Source organism: Lontra canadensis, unplaced genomic scaffold (genome assembly GCF_010015895.1).
Source record: "Lontra canadensis isolate GAN:19392208 unplaced genomic scaffold, GSC_riverotter_1.0 scaffold16, whole genome shotgun sequence".
Taxonomy (NCBI): domain Eukaryota; kingdom Metazoa; phylum Chordata; class Mammalia; order Carnivora; family Mustelidae; genus Lontra; species Lontra canadensis.
The window spans coordinates 3,346,967-3,364,031 of NW_022631010.1; the positions used below are offsets into that span (position 1 = coordinate 3,346,967).

Below are 17,065 nucleotides of genomic sequence, written 5' to 3' on the forward strand. Positions count from 1 at the left end.
AGGGTGCTGCCCATAGGCATGGGGATAAATTAATTCATTCAGTAAGTGGTTATTAATCACCCACCATGTGCCGCCAAGCACACAGGTCGGCATATACACTAGTGAGGAGTATAGACATTATTTCTGGCTTCATGGAGCTCAGTGTCTGGTAGGGAAAATATTAAACGAATATACGGTTATCAATTTTGCAATGCATACTCTGAATGAGACCATATGGGATATTATGAATGAGAAGTGAGGGGCATGTATGATACTTTAGATGACAGGATGGTGGATACGGACTGAGATGAAGCTGGAGAAGGAGGCAGGCACTGGATCATGTGGGACCTGAAGGCTATAATTAGAAGTTTGAGATTTTGTCCCAACTACAATGAGAGACCATTAAAGAGTTAGAGGTGGAAAAGGGACAAGATCTGTTTCACAATTCTAGAAAGATCCCTCTGGCCTCAGTGGAGAATGGACTATGGGGGAGAGGGACAAATGCAGGGAGACTGTGTAGGAGGCCACCGTGCCATCAAGGTGGAAGATGATGTTGCCTTGGATGTAGGTGGAGGCAGAGGAGTTAGACATGAGCATGTGTTTTGGAGACAAGTGGCCAGAACCTTGGGACTGCTTGGATGTAGGAAGAGGTGAGAGAAAAGGGAGGGCCAAGGAAGCCTCCAGATTTTCAGCTTAAGAAACTGGGTGGATGGAGGTACCTTTGACTGAGATGGGGCAGGTGAGGGGAGGTTGGGGGCAAGGACCAAGAACTGTCTGAATGGACACACTAATGAGAGAAGACACCCGGACTGGGCCATGGAAGCAGCCACAAGCTATGTCCCCTTCGCTACCTGGGTAAGGGATCCGGCCATAGGTGACGATCTCCATCAGCAGAATACCAAAGGACCAGACGTCTGACTTGATGGTGAAAGAGCCAAAGTTGATGGCTTCAGGAGCTGTCCACTTGATGGGGAACTTGGCCCCTGTGGGGTTGGACAGAGCAGAGTCAGGGAGAGTCTGGGAGCAGTCATGGCTGGGTGTATGCTAGGGTGGGGAGCAGGACAGGGGCATGGCTGCTGACATCTGTCCCTCTGTCCGGCGTCCACGGTAGCAAGGGCCATCAATCCTAAGGACAGTTGTCTAGAGGGGAGAGGAGAGGGCAGAGGGCTCTGGGGTGCGCCAGGGGAGCTGACACTCTGGGCCACCTCATTGATTCAGCTCATACCCCAGGAAACTACAGCTCCTGAAGAGGAGAGTCCTTAAGGACTGGTATAAATGGAGTCATACAATATGCAGTCTTTGTCACTTAACACGATGTTCTGGAAGTTTATCCACGGTCAGCATCCATCAGTCCGTCCCTTCTTTATTGTGGCTGAATAATGTGCTTTTGTTGCTTCCACTTTTTGGCTGTCACGAATCATGTTGCTGTTCATACACAAGTTTGCCTGTTTCTGAATTTTATATAAATGGTGGCATCTACGTTTTGAGGGGGGTGTCTGATTTCTTTCATTTCAATATTATGTCTATGAGAATGAACCATTTTGTTGCATGGAGCATTGATTTGTAACTTTTCATTGCTGCATAATATTATAATACATAAATGTACCACAATTTATATATCCATTCCACTATTCATGGATAATTGGATTCTTCCTAGTTTTTGTCTATTACGCATAAAGTTGCTCTCACGCTTAATTTCAACATGCACTTGGCTAGCTCAGGCTAAAATTGATCTGAGTCACTGGGTATGAGAGTCTATGGCTCAGGATACTCTATCTGGAACGACTCCAGCAAGCTTACTAACTTCAAGCTAATACTGAGACACATCTCAGCTCTCAGTGCTCATAACCCATCCAAGAGGGCCCCATGGATACTTTGGCAGTGCTCCCTACCTTCCCGAGCTGTGTACTCATTGTCCTCGATGACACGTGCCAGGCCAAAGTCGGCGATCTTACACACCAAGGATGCAGAGACCAGGATATTGGCAGCTCGGAGATCTCGGTGAATGTAATTCCTCTGCTCGATGAAGGCCATGCCTTCTGCAATCTCCACCCAAAACAGAGACATCCTCATCCTCACATCTGGCCCAGCCCAAAATAGGTCCCAGCCAAAAACATAAGAGGAGTGAAAATGCATGTGCTTCCCCTTTATTGTGGAAGGGTCCTGAGCTCAGTTTGGAATTTCTCTATCTCCCCATCTAGGCTGGGGAGATATGTCAGGACCTGGGTCTCTTTGGGGGCTTTTCTGGGATTCCAAGACTTCCAGAGACTATTTTGAGGAAAGAGCATTATTTCCCTAGGACCTATATACACATAACAGAATACTATGAGATCCTCTCATCCCCAACCTTCTTTCTGGGGGACAACCTAAACTAATGTCATATTCTGCTGTATCTCTGTACCTTCTTCATCTTTAAGCCTGGGTAGGGAAAATTCAACAAATATCTACTGAGTGTCTCATGGGTGCCAGGCATATTATTTGAACAGCTGGTGAGCCAGGCAAGGCCCCTGTGGGTAGTAATAAGTGTCATAAAGGATAAAGTAGGATAGCAGGACATCAGTGTAGAGAGCTGTTTTGGATTGAGTAGTCAGGGAAGCCTGCCTTGAGGAGGTGAAATTTTAGCAGAGATCTGAGTGGTGATAATAAGTATGTCAAATAAGAGCATTCCTGGCAGAGAGCAAGAACATCATGTGCAAAGGCCCGGAGGTAGGAATGAATTTGGGTGTTCATGGAACAGGTAGCTAAGCAGAAGTTGTCATGGTGCGGGGGCGGGGGCAGGATGGTGGGAGTTGAGGTTGAGAGGGAGGCTGCTGACTGTGAAGAACCTTCTAGGTTTGGAGAACAGGTTGGATTGTATTCTGAGCATGATGGGAAGATGGTAGAAGTCCTTGAGCAGGAGTGTGACATGATCTGATGTATATTTTAATGCCATCATGGCTGCTGAACGAATAAAAGACTGTATAGAGAATTCTCATTCACAACGGGTGCCTAAAATCTCGATTTTTTCCTTAAGGATCTTTCTCAAGGGCTTGTGCATTAACATCCTCATAAATAAGCTTATAATTAACACCCAGACACCCAGGAAACAGCACTTGTGGCTTACAAACTGGCCTTTGAGCTCCTCGTGTTACTACACGTGTTACTACAATCTCTGTTTTATAGAGTTGGGGGACACTTTTTCCAGATCATCCCACCAGGAAAATTCTCAATGTCAGACTCAAACCAGTCTGCAGATTTCCAGTCCCTGTGCCCCATGTTTCCTCTAATTACTGCAGAACTCCCGTGCTTGGAGGACTGCAACTGGGTGCAATCTCGTGAGATTTTGGGGGTGGTGTTGGGGAGCCTGCCAAGACAGACCAAACCAAGACACAAGCTTGCTCAAGGTCAGAGGCAAGAGGGTGGCGCAATTGCAGAAAGTTGCCAGCAGGGGGCACCCGATGGCTACCGGAACCGAGGTGTGAGGCTTCAGACTTTTAGCAAAAATTCGAGACTGATTTTGCTTGGAGTTGCAAGCCTGCGGTGAGATGAGACAAGGTCTTGCAGGAGGCAGAGGGGGAGGGGAGCGGGATTAATGAGGAGTCCTCAGACAACAGAACAGTTAACAAGAGCTATTATGCTAATGACAGGAATTGTAGCTCATTCATTTGTTATAAGATGATATTTGAGCTTAAATAGCATTTGCTCTGTGCTTGGGGGTGGTTCTGCTGCTATCAACCATATGGCAAGAAAGCTGAATTCTAGAGAAATAAGTAACTGGTCCAAGTGGAGAGCAGGAATGGACCTCCAGCATCCCTGCTCAGGGTCTGTGCACTGATGCATCGCTCTACCTGGGTTTTGGCCTTGGATTTGGCACTAATGCTGCTAGGTACATTTTTTCAGTACTCACAGGCAGACATTCATGTAACATTGATTTTCACATGCACTCGGTGGAGCAGATGGGATTAACCCAATTTAGGAGACTAGAGGATACTGCCTAAGGAACTCTGGGCTTAATCTGATGTTGGACCAACTCAGCCTGAGCCACACAGCTCTGGGACCTCCAGAAAGCTACTTCCCTCTTCTGTGCTTTACTTTTCTTCTCTGTAGAATGAGGACAACAACAGAACCTGCTTCTGTGGGGTTATGTTAGGATGAATCCTCTCAGCCTACACAAGGATGTGAACAGGGTCTGGCTCGTAGGTATTCACTTCAATCGGGGCTATTCATGCTCCCTGGTGAGGAAGGTGGCATATTCAGAGAGGTTAAGCAATTGGCTCAAAGCAACACAGCCAGAGCTGGGATCAAAACCAAAACTCTATGTGACTACTAAGCCCCAGAGGCTTACACAGTGTTGCTTCTCAAGGGTTGAAGGAATAACAGAGAGGTTTGCTGGGTTCAGGGTTGGTCCAAGAAGGAGGGGGTGATGAAGTGGTGATATTTCATGACCACCAAGAAGGCTGCCATTATGTTGGGCATTAAAACTTGGATTTGAAAAACAACAACAATTTGGGTTTCCTTCTGAGAGTATCAGGGAGCCACAAAATCAGAGCTGAAAGGACCTAATCTGGGCTCTTCCAACAGAATCCTAGTAATTCCTCGGGTTTGCTGGTCGGGGTTTGGGTGGACAAAGCAAAGGGCACCCCCTTCCATCCAAGCAACTCTGTTTTGATCTATTTTAAAATACTCAGCAACTGTACAAGAATTCACTTGACCAACAAAGTTAGGGCTTTACAAAAGACTTTTGGGGGTGCCTGGGTGGCTCAGTGGGTTAAAGCCTCTGCCTTTTGGCTCAGGTCATGATTCCAGGGTCCTGGAATCGAGCCCCACATCGGGCTCTCTGCTCAGTGGGAGCCTGCTTCCCCATCTCTCTCTCTGCCTGCCTCTCTGCCTACTTGTGATCTCTGTCTGTCAAATAAATAAATAAAATCTAAAAAAAAAAAAAAAGACTTTTGAACTTGGAAAGCATAGCTGTGGTCTAATTCCCTCATTTGACAAATGAAGACACCGAGGCATGTCGTAGGTCTGAGGCCCATATAGCCAGTGCTCAGGTGAGGCATGTTCTACACCATCTGCCTTTCTAGGACTGGAATTGAAGACCTGATCCCAGGTTGCCTCCTTCCTCTCCCTGGGCCCTCTATTCCTGGACATTTAAGGGTCAGGATCTTCTTTCCCTCCCTTGGTTTCTGTTTTCCCATCTGTGAAGCAGGCAGAATGGCATTTGTCCAGGCTGACTCTCCCCCAGTAAGATTTCTGCCAGTTTGATGGTTATAAGTTAGTTATAGGGCAGACTATTATTTCCCTAGGGACAGGGCCCATTAAAGTGAAAATACCAGGCCTTGATTTCCATATGCCTCTGGCATTCCAGGCTCCAAAATTTAAAGCCTTTTTTTTTTTTTTTTTTTTTTTTTAAATAATCTCTGGGCATCCCTCCCTCTCCTGAGATTTGCATACTCAAATGAGTTCTGCCTTAGGGATCTCCAGAAGGCACAGCCTTGGGTCCTAGGCAGGTTTCCCTTAACACTCTCCAGGCTGCAAACCATACCCCTCTCATCTTTGCCAGTCCCAGGTACTAGCTTACGAGGCCCTGCTCTTTTGCTTTTCCCCATGGGCTTTGGCACAAGCTGTTTCTTCCATCTAGAATACCCTCCTCTCTCCAGTTCAGCTGCCTAACTTCCACTCATCCTTCAGGGTTCAGCCCAGAAGCCACTTCCTCTGGGAAGCCTTCTTGGGTTGCTCCTGGACCAGGCTAAATGCTCCAGTATGTCCTCCCACAGCATCCCTTCCTCCCCTGTTTTCCCATGGAGAGGAGAGAATGAGAGAGACAGAATCGAAAAACACTCAAGCTGTAGAGAGTGAAGGGAAGATGAGAGAGATAAAGTTCATCTGTAGTCAACTGCTTTTCCAGGCCTAACTTTCCTATTCTGTAAAATGGGATGACCTATCTGTGGCCAGCCTATTACACCGGTAGCCCTCCGTGGACTGTGCCTCCTGGGACTCATGCCCTTGTGCAGCCCCCTTCCACACTGAGCCTTGGCTGGGTCATGGGCCATACTTTGGCCAGTGAAAAGTAACAAGAATGATGGGAGCAGAGGATTCACAAGGGCTTGCACATTAAGGCTCGACCCCTTGGAACACTCCCTCTTGGAACCTAGCCGCCATGCTGTAAAGAAGTTCTGGCTGGACTACTGAGTGATGAGGAGCCACGGGAGAGTGATCCCAGAGGATGGGCCCCCATGATAAACATTCTAGAACATTCTAGCCCCAGGCAAGCTCTCAGCAGAATCCATCCATATGACTGACCTCAGTCTCACCACAGGGAGCAGAAGAGCCACCCAGCCAATCCCAGTCAACGAGCAGCATCACAAGAAATAATAAGCTGTGGTTTCAAGCCAATAAGCTTTGGAGGAGTCTGTTACATAAGAATAGATAATAAAGGGGCCCCTGGGGGTCTCAGTCCGTTAAGCAACTGCCTTCAGCTCAGGTCTGGTCCTGGGGTCCAAGTTCAAGTCCCTGGTGGCTGGCTCCATGCTCAGCGGGGAGTTTGTTTCTCCCTCGCCCTCTGCCCCTCTCCTGTGCCCTGTGTTCTCTCTCTCTCTCTCAAATAAATAAATAAAATCTTAAAAAAAAAATAGATAAGAAAAATCCCGCTCTCTAAGGTTGATGTGAGGACCAAACGAGTTAGTACCGGCAAGACACATACAGAAAGTATACAGTTGACTCTTGAACAACATGAGGGTCAGGACCCCTGCACAGCCAGAACCCCACATACAACTTCTGTCTCCCCCCAAACTGAACTAGTAATAACCTACTGCTGACCGGAAGCCTCATCAGTAACGTAAACAATGGATTAATACCGTTGTTATATTATGTGTATTATACCCTGTACTCTTACAACAGAGTCAGCTAGAGTTAAGAAATTGCTATTTACTATTTACTACTATTTACACTATTATAGCATGTGTCCAATAAACACGTTAAAGAGATCACGGAATTTCTGTCCCCCCCGCCCTGGGCCGCCAAGGCCCCCTTAGACTCTCACCTGGGCTGAGAAGTCAATGAGCTTGGGCAATGGCTGCTTGCTGCCCTCTGTACTTTTCAGGAAGTCCAGCAGGCTTCCTGTGGGGGGAGGGGACGCAATACATGCCAGTCAGTTCTCACACTTCTTTGGTGCACGGTTAAAATTGCTCATAGTCATGGATTTAAATAAAAATATTTATTTACCACTCCTGGTGTTTATGAACTAGAGTTTGAGTGTTTTAAAAATGATTTGTGATTACTAGATGGGGGCAATCACGGTTTCTTCCACTGAGGGAGTTTTCTGAGCCCCGATGACCAGAGGGGGCTGTGCTTTCCCCGCGCTGGCATAATTGTGTATTTAGAAAATGAAAAGCATTTTGAGATTTTAAAATCACACCCAATGACGTTGCGTGAGATGTTTCTGTTTATCGAAAAATGGGCAAGGATTGAAGATGGTGGTGAAGTGGTGGCCAAAAAAAAAAACCCCAAAAAACAAAAAAATCCTGGGAAATCTTGGATCATGGGCAGGCGGGGTGGGGGCAGCCTGGAGGGAAGTCTTCCCCAGCTCTCTTTCCCAGAGCATTGGTCCGGACCGAGAAGACTGCGGGTGAGGCAAGGAGCTGCCCCCAGCCTCAAAGGCTATTGTGAACCCATGAGCCTCTTCTACCATCACCCAGAGGGGTGCTGGCCCCACTCCCCTCTCCTGTAGCCCCGTGAGCTCCCCTTCTCCTGGCATCCCCTTGAATGGTTTCAGCCCATTAAGGAGGAGGTCTGGGCGTTGCCTGTCAAGGCCCAAGTAGTCAATTTCAAACAGTAATTGTCAGAAGAGCTCCTGGCCAGACTGGGGCATCTGGAGGGCAGGGTCACATTTGAGTCTGCAGTTGACCAGTATGAGCCACCGCCTGCATCCCCAGCGCCCCGAGAGCAGCACCTTTGGCCATGAACTCCGTGATGATGTAGATGGGCTCCTCTGTGACCACCGCGTGCAGCCTCACTAGCTTGTCGTGCTGCAGGGTCTTCATGAGGTTGGCCTCTGCCAGGAAGGACTCCACCGACATGCTCCCTGGCTTCATCGTCTTCACGGCCACCTTGGTGTGCTTGTTGTAGGTGGCTGGAGCAGGGGAGGGAACAGGAAAGATGGTCAGAACCCACTGCTCCTTCCCACATGGCCCTGGGAGGCCCCACAGCAGGTCTGTTTCCTCCAGGAGGCCTTCCCTGCTCATCTCAGCCCTCAGAGAGGGAAAGGGAGGCACAGGCTTTGGCTTCAGAAAGATGTGGGTTAGAAGGCTGGTTCACTGCTTCCTAGCTGTGTGCCCTTGGGCAAGTCACTTAACCTCTCTGAACTATGGTTTCCTCATCTGCAAGGTGGAAATGATCAGCATTGCTTTTCAAGGGCTGTGGTAGGGATTCAAGAATAACCTCAAAACCTCACTCAGACTGTTACTTGCATATGCGTGCATGTGTGTGTATGCACGCACGCGTGCACACACACACACACACGCACACACCATCTTTGCTTAAAATGCTTTAATTGTAACACTGCTCTCAATTAAATGACCCATCTCATCATGGTCCACAAAGCCCCGCAGGATTTGGCCTCACCAAACTCTGCCCCCTCCTTTTGTACACCAATCAGCCTGCATATCAATCAGTCTCCTCCTCCCACCACAGAGACTAAAGCCACCCCATCCCTGCCTCCTCTTGTTGATCATGTAAATCTCATAACTATTTGTGTTTCCATTTTTGCCTTGGCTGCCAGGAAGCTCAAATCTAGATTTGCAGTCTTCCTGTAGTGAGAGTCTAAGGCCTTCATATATAAAATTTTTAGTTTTCCAACCTTATCACTCAGCCACATTCTCTTATTCAATGCCTGGCACACAGCAGGGTCTCAGTAAATGGAGTTGAAATGTGTGGGTTTTAAGCTTATTTTTTTTCTTGCTGAATTGTTTGCATCTCTGTAAGTTGTCTTCACTCCCACGTGGAGCATGGTGGAGTGCACTGGGCACTGGGCCAGGCATTGTATCTACCCCACATTCTGCAAAGCAGGCATCGCTGTTCTTATTAGGGGTAGGATTACAGAGATGGTGCATGCCTTTTCAGCACCTCACAATGCCCTAGCATGGTGCTGGGCACATGATGGGGGCTCAGAGCAGCTTGCTTATCAGTTGCCAACACTGAACATACCTGAAAAATCTCAAACTACATTTTCCCACTTAGTTTCCATCCTCCTAAGAGGACTTTGATGATCTCAACCCCAAACTAGGGGAGCGTTCCAGCTCCATACTGGGGAGGGGAGTAGATTCCTCACCTGGAACTCCTCCTTCCCAGAAGGGAGATTTGGACCCCAACAAGGCTGACCTCAAAATCAAATCAGTGTTTGCATAGCAAGACAATGTGGTTGCTATCAGTTGAATTGCTCCTTTATGATTCTTATTCAAATCTCCACACCCAGGCAGGGTGGCATCCCCACTTTGCCTCTGACTCTTCCTGGAAGCAATGACCTCCTTCATTCCGCCCTCCCTCCACCCTCTGGCCCTGGGTCCTTACCCATCCAGACTTCCCCAAACTGCCCGGCTCCAAGTTTCTTCTCCAGCTTGAGGGATTCCCGGGGGATCTCCCAGGCATCTTTCTCCCATGGCTTCTGGGGCTTGGAGGACACGCAGGGCACTGTCAGCTTCTGGCAGAGTCCGTCACTCCCCTCTGGAACATAGCCCCTGGTCAGTCGAAGGCAGCTAGCCTGAGGCTTCCCCTCGAAGGCATCCCTGCCCGGTCCACTGCCTGTGGCCAGGGTTCCAGTGGGTTACCACCAGCGGGGACACAAGCACCCGGCATGATGAGATGTATCTCGACCCTACTGCTCAACAGCAGGCCTAAGACTTCTGGAGACTCCAAGCAGCTATGTGTCTGGGGAAGGTCAGGAAGAGCTCAGCAGGCCTCAGAGGCCACAGCGCACCCCTCCCTAGGATTCCGGGGAGATGGGTCCACCCTGGTTGGGATGCGGCCCTGGGGAGGACTCACTCTTGTAGTGGGCCACCAGCTCCTGCAGGGTATTGAAGGTGCTCCGTGGGGAGATGTAGAAGCCCCCACTGTCCAGGGTCCGGATCTTGTAATGCTTCACTGTGTCCCTGTGCTGGGGGTCGTAGTCTCGCACAGACAGAGAATAGCTTCCTGCAAGGGCCAGCGAAAAACCTGTCAGGAGTGGGACCTCGGGGCCCTGTCACCTCATGTTAGTGATGTGGGAAACAGAGGCAGAAGAAAAATTATTAAATTTCCTTACTCACTGACAAGCCCTTGAAAAAGGCAGAGTGACATTCCTCTAGGGACTCAATTACCTCCACCTGGAGGCTTTGCTAAGGGCAAAGGGCAATCCTAGCCTGACTGACCCTTACCCCCAACCAGGATCCTGTAGTCTACTTTAATAATTGCTTTCGAAACTTCATCTCTAAACCCTCAAAGAGAGTGTTGACAATCATTCCCAAGCATATGGTCCACTGATATACATCTAAAGGGTCTCAGACAAAAGTTTTATTATTGGTAATGACTAACCTTTTCCCAACAATAGCTAGCCCTTCAAGGTCCTGGAAACCTTGCTTCCAAAATTCCTTAGAGATTTGCACCATCCCTGACCCCCTCCCAACTTGCAAGCATGTAATGGACCACTCCTCACAGCCCTGGGACAGCAGCTCTTTCTCCCCGGGGATCCTGTCCCCATGCTTTAATAAACCACCATTCTGCACCAAAGATGTCTGAAGAATTCTTTCTTGGTCGTCGGCTCCAGACCTTACCCCACCGAACCTCACTTATATTCTAAGACTTCATCATTAGCACCCTGACACCCGCTCCCGGCACCCCTATAAGGCCACCGCCCCCACTGGGTGGGCACCGGGGCCGCGGGAGTACAGGGGAAGAGTGGGCTGTGGGGACCGGCCATCTGGGTGCTCGTCCAGCCTCCTCCATGTCCAGCTGTGAGACCCTGAACAAGTGATGCTGTCACCGCTCTGTGCCTCAGCCTCCTCATCTGTAAAATGGGGTTGGTCCTCATACCTCCGAACCTCATCGCATTGCCTGATGATGAAAAGAAGTAATGCTGGAAAACACTGAGGATGTGAACCCTCAGCATATGTCGGCTCTCATCAGCGTCTTCATTATCTCGATCTATCATCTACCATCTGTCACAATAGCCAAGACATCACATCACACTGGTAAAGAGGTGACTCAGAAGCCAACAAAGAAAAAGATCCACAACCACAACACAATGCAGTCTGGTTCTTGAAATGTAAACGTCAAAATATAAATGTCAACATTGGATGTCGTGGCAGGCTGAACATCCGCTCCCCCCCGAAGATGTCTGTGTCCTAATCGCTGGCACCTGACTTTGTTAGCTCACGTGGTTAAAGGGACTTGGGGGGTGTGATCCCATGAAGGATCTGGACATGGGCAGATTATTGTGGCCAGGTGGCCCCGATGGAATCACAGGGTCCTTATAAGAGGAAGGTCAAAGTCAATTGTAGAATAGGTGAAGACAGAAACACAAGGTTGGACGGATGTGGAAAAGGGGCTATGAGCCAAGGAATACTGGTGGATTCTAGAAGCTGACAAAGGCAAGGAATCAGATTATTTCCTGAAGCCTCCAGAAGGAACCAGCCCTTCAGACACCTTGACTTGAGCCTGGTGAGACTGACTTCAGACTTCTGACCTCCAGAACTGTAGGATAACAAATTTACCTCGTCTAAGCTATGAAGTTTGTGGTCACTTGTGACAGGAGCATTAGGAACCTAATGCATGTGACATCACACAGACCGGAAACACGCAAGTCTTTCAGTCCCTGACCATGCTTCTGCGTTTGTAAGCTGGGCATCCTTGGGCATCCTGTTAGCCTCTCTGTCTCAGTCGGCTCTACGTGCGCCGTGAGCACTATGACATAGGATTTTGAGGAGGCTTGAATTGTTGCACAAAAAAAACAGGTGACCAGATATCCCAGCCACTGTTCTAAGAATTTCATCCAAATAAACTGCGAGTGAATATGAATAATCATCCCAAAATGGATTGGAATTATATGAATATAAGGCATTATGTTATTCATTATAGTGAATGAATAACCCTGTGAGATCAGGGTTCTAGATCGCCATCATTTTACAGGCAAGCAGACGGAGGTCCAGGCAGGTGAACTAACTCACTTGCAGGCATGCAGCTGGGAAGTGGCGGAGTCTGGAGTCAAACCCAGGCGGCTAGCTCCGGGCCCCACTCTTTGTCACTCTGTCCAGCCAAGGTGAGGCTGGCTTGACTGGTACTAGATGGGGGTGGGGTAGAATCCAAGAAGCAGCGGATAGGGTTCAGGGGACTCACGGGGTCAGTTTTATTAAGCTGGTTAAATTGGCCCCTAGGGTCCTCCAGTGGGGGGAGGGACCTGTGCAAGGGACCAGGCTCACCTTCCCGCCCTGCAGGACTGGGGTGGTTTCTTGATTCTCCTGCCTCTATCTGCAGGATGGTCCCGCTCAATCAATCCCCCAGCTGTCCTGGGAGCAGCTGGATAGGAGAAGCCAGGAACTGTATGCCTTTGCCTTTTTTGGTCCTATTTCCCTTGCCCTGAGGCTTGAAGGGGGGGTGTTGGGTGGGAGGAAATAAAGTGCAAACACGCACTGGCCGGAAACAGTGATGGTGAGTGGCGTTATCCTGCCACATTCGGGCTTGACCAATTTGGACATCTAGGGGGAGAGCAAAAGGCCAGGCAGATGTCTTTGATGGATGTCCCCAAAACTGTTTGCGCAGGGTCCTGTGAGGTCACACTTTATATAATTTGCTTGCCGAATCTGCACCAAGCAGCTTTGAGACTAAACATATTAGTAAAGGTGAGCTCCACATGTGAAGCTGGAAATCCCAAACCTCCTTATTGACATCCATTCCTTTGGAAAAATTAGCCTCAACGGATGCCAGTTTGGTTTTGGGTACTGTTCTTCCTTCCTGGGTGACTGCCCAGCAGAAAGCCCCCCTCACAGCACAGGAATTTCAGGAAGTTGTTCACCAACATCACAACTTCCAAAAAACAGCACAAATGCCAGTTTAAGCAGAGTCTCAGAGGAGGCTGGTGTGGGGTTCTTCTTACTGCCTGGTCTACTCCTTCCTTATGGAAGGAGTGGGGAATCAGGCTTGTGGACAAGATATATCATGATGGGTATTTTAAGTAATACAAGCTAGTGAAGGTCAAGCTTCAACAGAATATTGTTTTTTGGGGTCCACAACCACTTGGGGACCCAACCAGCAATTACAGGGGCTGAGAAGACCTAAACCAGGCTCCAGCAAAGGGCAGGAGAAAACTTGGCAGTCTGGTGGGCTGAGTGAGTTGTTCAGCCCCCCTGCAGCATTGCAGTGACGCAGTCATGCCTGGGGTACCCCTGAAGGGTGGGGTAGGGTGGGGAGGGCTGGCGTCACCTTTGGTGGTCTCGCTGTCCCGGATCATGAAGGAGCCCAGTACATTGCCGGGGGCCAGGAGCTGGCGCTCTGCATCCTTCCGGCTGATGTCCTTGAAGAACCACCTGGTGGAAAGGGGCAGAAGCATTGTGTGAACTCGGGATAGGGGGTCCTGTCCTGCTCATACCGGGCACCAAGAGACCGAGCACCTGGCTTCCTATAGCATCGATTTCCCCCACAAGATTCTTTTGGGGAAAAATAACCATTCTTTTGATATAAAAACAGACATTTTACCAGGAGTGAATCCAGTTTGCTGAGATGGAAACTTACACAGTTTGGAGGCTTTCTTTAAGAAAAATAATACCAAAAGAAAGATTTCCCCCAAAAAATGTAAAAAAAAAAAAAACAAAAACCACCCAACTTTTTTTTAAAGATAAAGAATACAGCATTATTAATACAAAATGCCCATTGGTCATTCCAATGCCACCCAAGGTGAAGGATATGGTGAGGGATAGAAAAACTGACTGGTAAGATACAGAAGTCTTAACCAACTGTGGTTAAAATCTTGCTTTTGCCAATTTCACAGGCACACATGAGCGTCCTCCCAGGGTCTCAGAGGGTTCATATGAGTGGGGGCCTGAGATTTGTAAACTTTACAATGTATCCTCTTCTGTGTGTGCAAAGTCGAATATAAAATCGACATGAATTTTTAAGCTAAAATGTGAGATTTCAATAATTTTATACTTGGACCTTTTCATTTTTCTCCCTGGCTGGTTGGGATATTGAGTAAAAAAGCCCAAGACACGGCAGCAGCAAAATCCATTCCTACCCTCAGCAGAGTGAGGAGTGGTTCGTGTGCTGTAATGGAAAATGTCCAAGACCCAAGATCAGCTGGCCTTGCACCCGCCACAAATCTGCTGTGTGACTTTGAGCAAGTCTCTCTCCCCCTCTGGGCCTCTGTTTCCTCTGTATCAACTGGGGGAGAAAAGACAGCTAACATTCATCAAGTTCTTGTTATCCACCCAACAATTATATGGAATCATGGTCCTTAGTATCCCCATTTCATAGAAGAGAAAACTGAGGAATGGAGAGAGCAAGTTACTTGACTGGTGTCATACAGCTGGGAAGTGGTAGAGGCAGGATTCAAGTCCAGGCCATCTAACTCTGGAACCCATGCTCTTTGTCACCATGGGACACCGCCCACCTGCCTTTTCTGCTTTCATCTGTGAACTGATCCATGCCATGGTGAAATAGTCAAGCAATGTAACAGGGTACACAGTAAGAGCTGTCTCCCTAGCAATCCCACTCCTGGGAAGTTATCCCAGGGATCTTGCACAAGGAAGAAATGACAGATACACAAGGAGACTCACTATAGCCCAGGAATGGAAACGATTTCAAGGACCACGAAGAGGGGATGGTAGCATGTCTACATGACGGACACTGCACCTGTACAAGGAAGATGCAGGACGGCGTGGGTAGTATCTGCCACTGGTGTAAAATAAAGGGAGATATATGTATTTTCATACACAAGTATTAAGCATTGGAAGACTCATAAGAAACTGGCTTCTGGGGAGGGGAAAGTGGCTGGTTGGCGACAGGGTGGAAGGAAGACTTTTCACCCTTTATTCTATGTCCTTTCCCACCATTTGCATTTTGAAACATTCAAACTATTGTCTCTTTCCAGGAGGGGGAAGAAGTAAGATTCTCCCCCGCCCATACTTCCCAGTACACTGACCGCCCTCCCCAAAGGCACCCTCCACTGGTAGTTTCTTAATACAGATGCAAGAACGTGTGAGTGCGCTGGGCAAGCCCAATGTGTCTGTTTCAGTCAGTGGTTCTCAAGGTGAGTCCTGGGACCAGCAGCATCAGCCTCACCAGAGAACTTGTTAGAAATGCAAATTCTGAATCTGACGGTTGAGGAGCAGGGCCCAGAAACCAGCATTTTAACCAGCCTTCCAGGCGAGGCTGATGCACTGAAGACTGAGATCCACCAATGAGGTCATCCCTTTTGTTCCCAAATGATAACCCATCATAGGTGTTTTCTGCATCCTGTCTTTTCCACATAGCAATTGTGTTGCCCTTGAGGATTCCCACCAGCCCGTGCCTCCTCTAAGGCTGCCCAGGGAGGTGGGGTGCAGGCTATCTGTGAGTGTTCAGATCCTGGAGTCTGGGAACAGAGCCCCAAGAGAAAGCCTAGAAGGATTAAGAAGGAACCAAGCCCTGCCTGCAGCAGGTAAGGGGTGTGCTGGGGGTGGGGGGTGGGGTGGTCCAGGACAGTAGGCTCCGTGGTAGGAGAGGGGCGACTTCACACAGTTTCATGTGCACCAAGAAGGGCATGACTGAAGATGGGGAAAGCCCAAACATTTGAATTTCTAATAGGTCAGCATTTCAAACCCTCAATACCATCGAGCCAGAGGGAGGAGGCAGAAAAGAGGAAAAACCACAATGACTTTTAACTTCTTGAATGGCTGGTTGTGAATGGGATCCGTCATTGCCCCGTGGCATGGCCATCGTTTCACTCACCCATCTCTCTCACCATGCTGGGAACATCACCAGGGAAGAGCCCTGAGTCACCTAGTGTCCCTGAAACAGGGCTGCTGGTTTCGGCAAATGTCTGTTGGATGTTGGGAAGGCTGCGTGAATGCCGTGTAACTGTTTACGTTTTCAGGGTCAATCTAGATACAGAGAAGGACCTGCAGCCTAGCCCTCTGGGCTACAGGGAGATCTCTGAGGGCAGGGGTGTGCCTTACTGGTTCTTGAAGTCTCTGGTCTGGCACAGGGCTTGGTGATGTGCAGGCACACACTTACTGAATGAACCAAATGAGGCATGTCTGGCCAGGCGTGGGCTGGCTCACCTTCCAGAAGACCCTCTTTGGCATGACCATATACTTCAGTCAACAAATATGCATTGAGCGCCTACTGCATGCCTGCCTGTGCTGAAGGTGCCCTGGCAGACAGACAAGGTCCCTGTCCTCAAATGGTCCCATCTGGGGGGGTGGGGTGGGGAGGCAGTCAGGGAACGTGTGAGCAACCACAGAAACAAGATTGTTCTTGCTAGCGAGAAGTGTTCAGGTCTCCATGAGTGACACAGTCCCAGAGGGGATCCGCCTTAGACAGGGTGGTGGAGAAAGGCCTCTTTGAGACCTGAAGGGTGAGAAGGAGACGGGCAAGGGCAGACCCCTAGGAAGACTGGGTCATGCGGGGGTACACAGTGAGTGCACAAGGCCTGAGGCAGGAACAAACCGATTTTGCTCATACTTCCTTCTGCAAGGCAGGAAAAATGGAATACTTACTCCTCTGTCTCCAGAGAGTCAATGCGGGCAACATAGTTGCTTGGGATGTAGCCTTCCTTCCGGGTGACCAGGGATCGAGCCTTCCACCACTCCCCAGACCTGAGGACAGGAGGGAGCAAAGGAGTCAGGAAGCAGAGGGAATCCCCCGGTCTTGGGCTCCCCAGCCTTGGCCGAGAATAGCCCCACCCCCGGAAGCAGATAGGGTAAGGGGCAGGGTCACCATGGTCCCAGCCCCCAGCATGCACTCCATCACCAGGGTTGGGAGCTTCGCAACAGTCCCCACTGTGCATCCAAGGCTCTAGAATCAAGCCCAGTCCTTGCATTCACAGCCCACAGCCCTAGGTCTCTGGCCCCACTCTTCCCCTGGACTTGCAGCGGTCCATACTTAG

General features: G+C 49.2%; 1 protein-coding gene across 5 annotated transcripts in view; it reads right to left on the reverse strand.

Annotated features, from left to right (window-relative positions):
- The window catches only part of HCK (HCK proto-oncogene, Src family tyrosine kinase), a 38,796-nt gene that overhangs the window by 2,324 nt on the left and 19,407 nt on the right, over positions 1-17,065 (reverse strand). For 4 of the 5 annotated variants that reach the window (XM_032858923.1, XM_032858922.1, XM_032858919.1 and 1 more), the window contains 8 exons: positions 16,677-16,775; positions 13,405-13,508; positions 9,994-10,143; positions 9,523-9,675; positions 7,907-8,086; positions 6,998-7,074; positions 1,872-2,025; positions 831-962 (listed from right to left, as the gene is read on the reverse strand). In XM_032858923.1, the coding sequence (XP_032714814.1) occupies positions 831-962; positions 1,872-2,025; positions 6,998-7,074; positions 7,907-8,086; positions 9,523-9,675; positions 9,994-10,143; positions 13,405-13,508; positions 16,677-16,775 (1,049 nt within the window). The remainder of the gene's footprint in view (positions 1-830; positions 963-1,871; positions 2,026-6,997; positions 7,075-7,906; positions 8,087-9,522; positions 9,676-9,993; positions 10,144-13,404; positions 13,509-16,676; positions 16,776-17,065) is intronic. The other variant, XM_032858921.1, reaches the window with a different exon arrangement.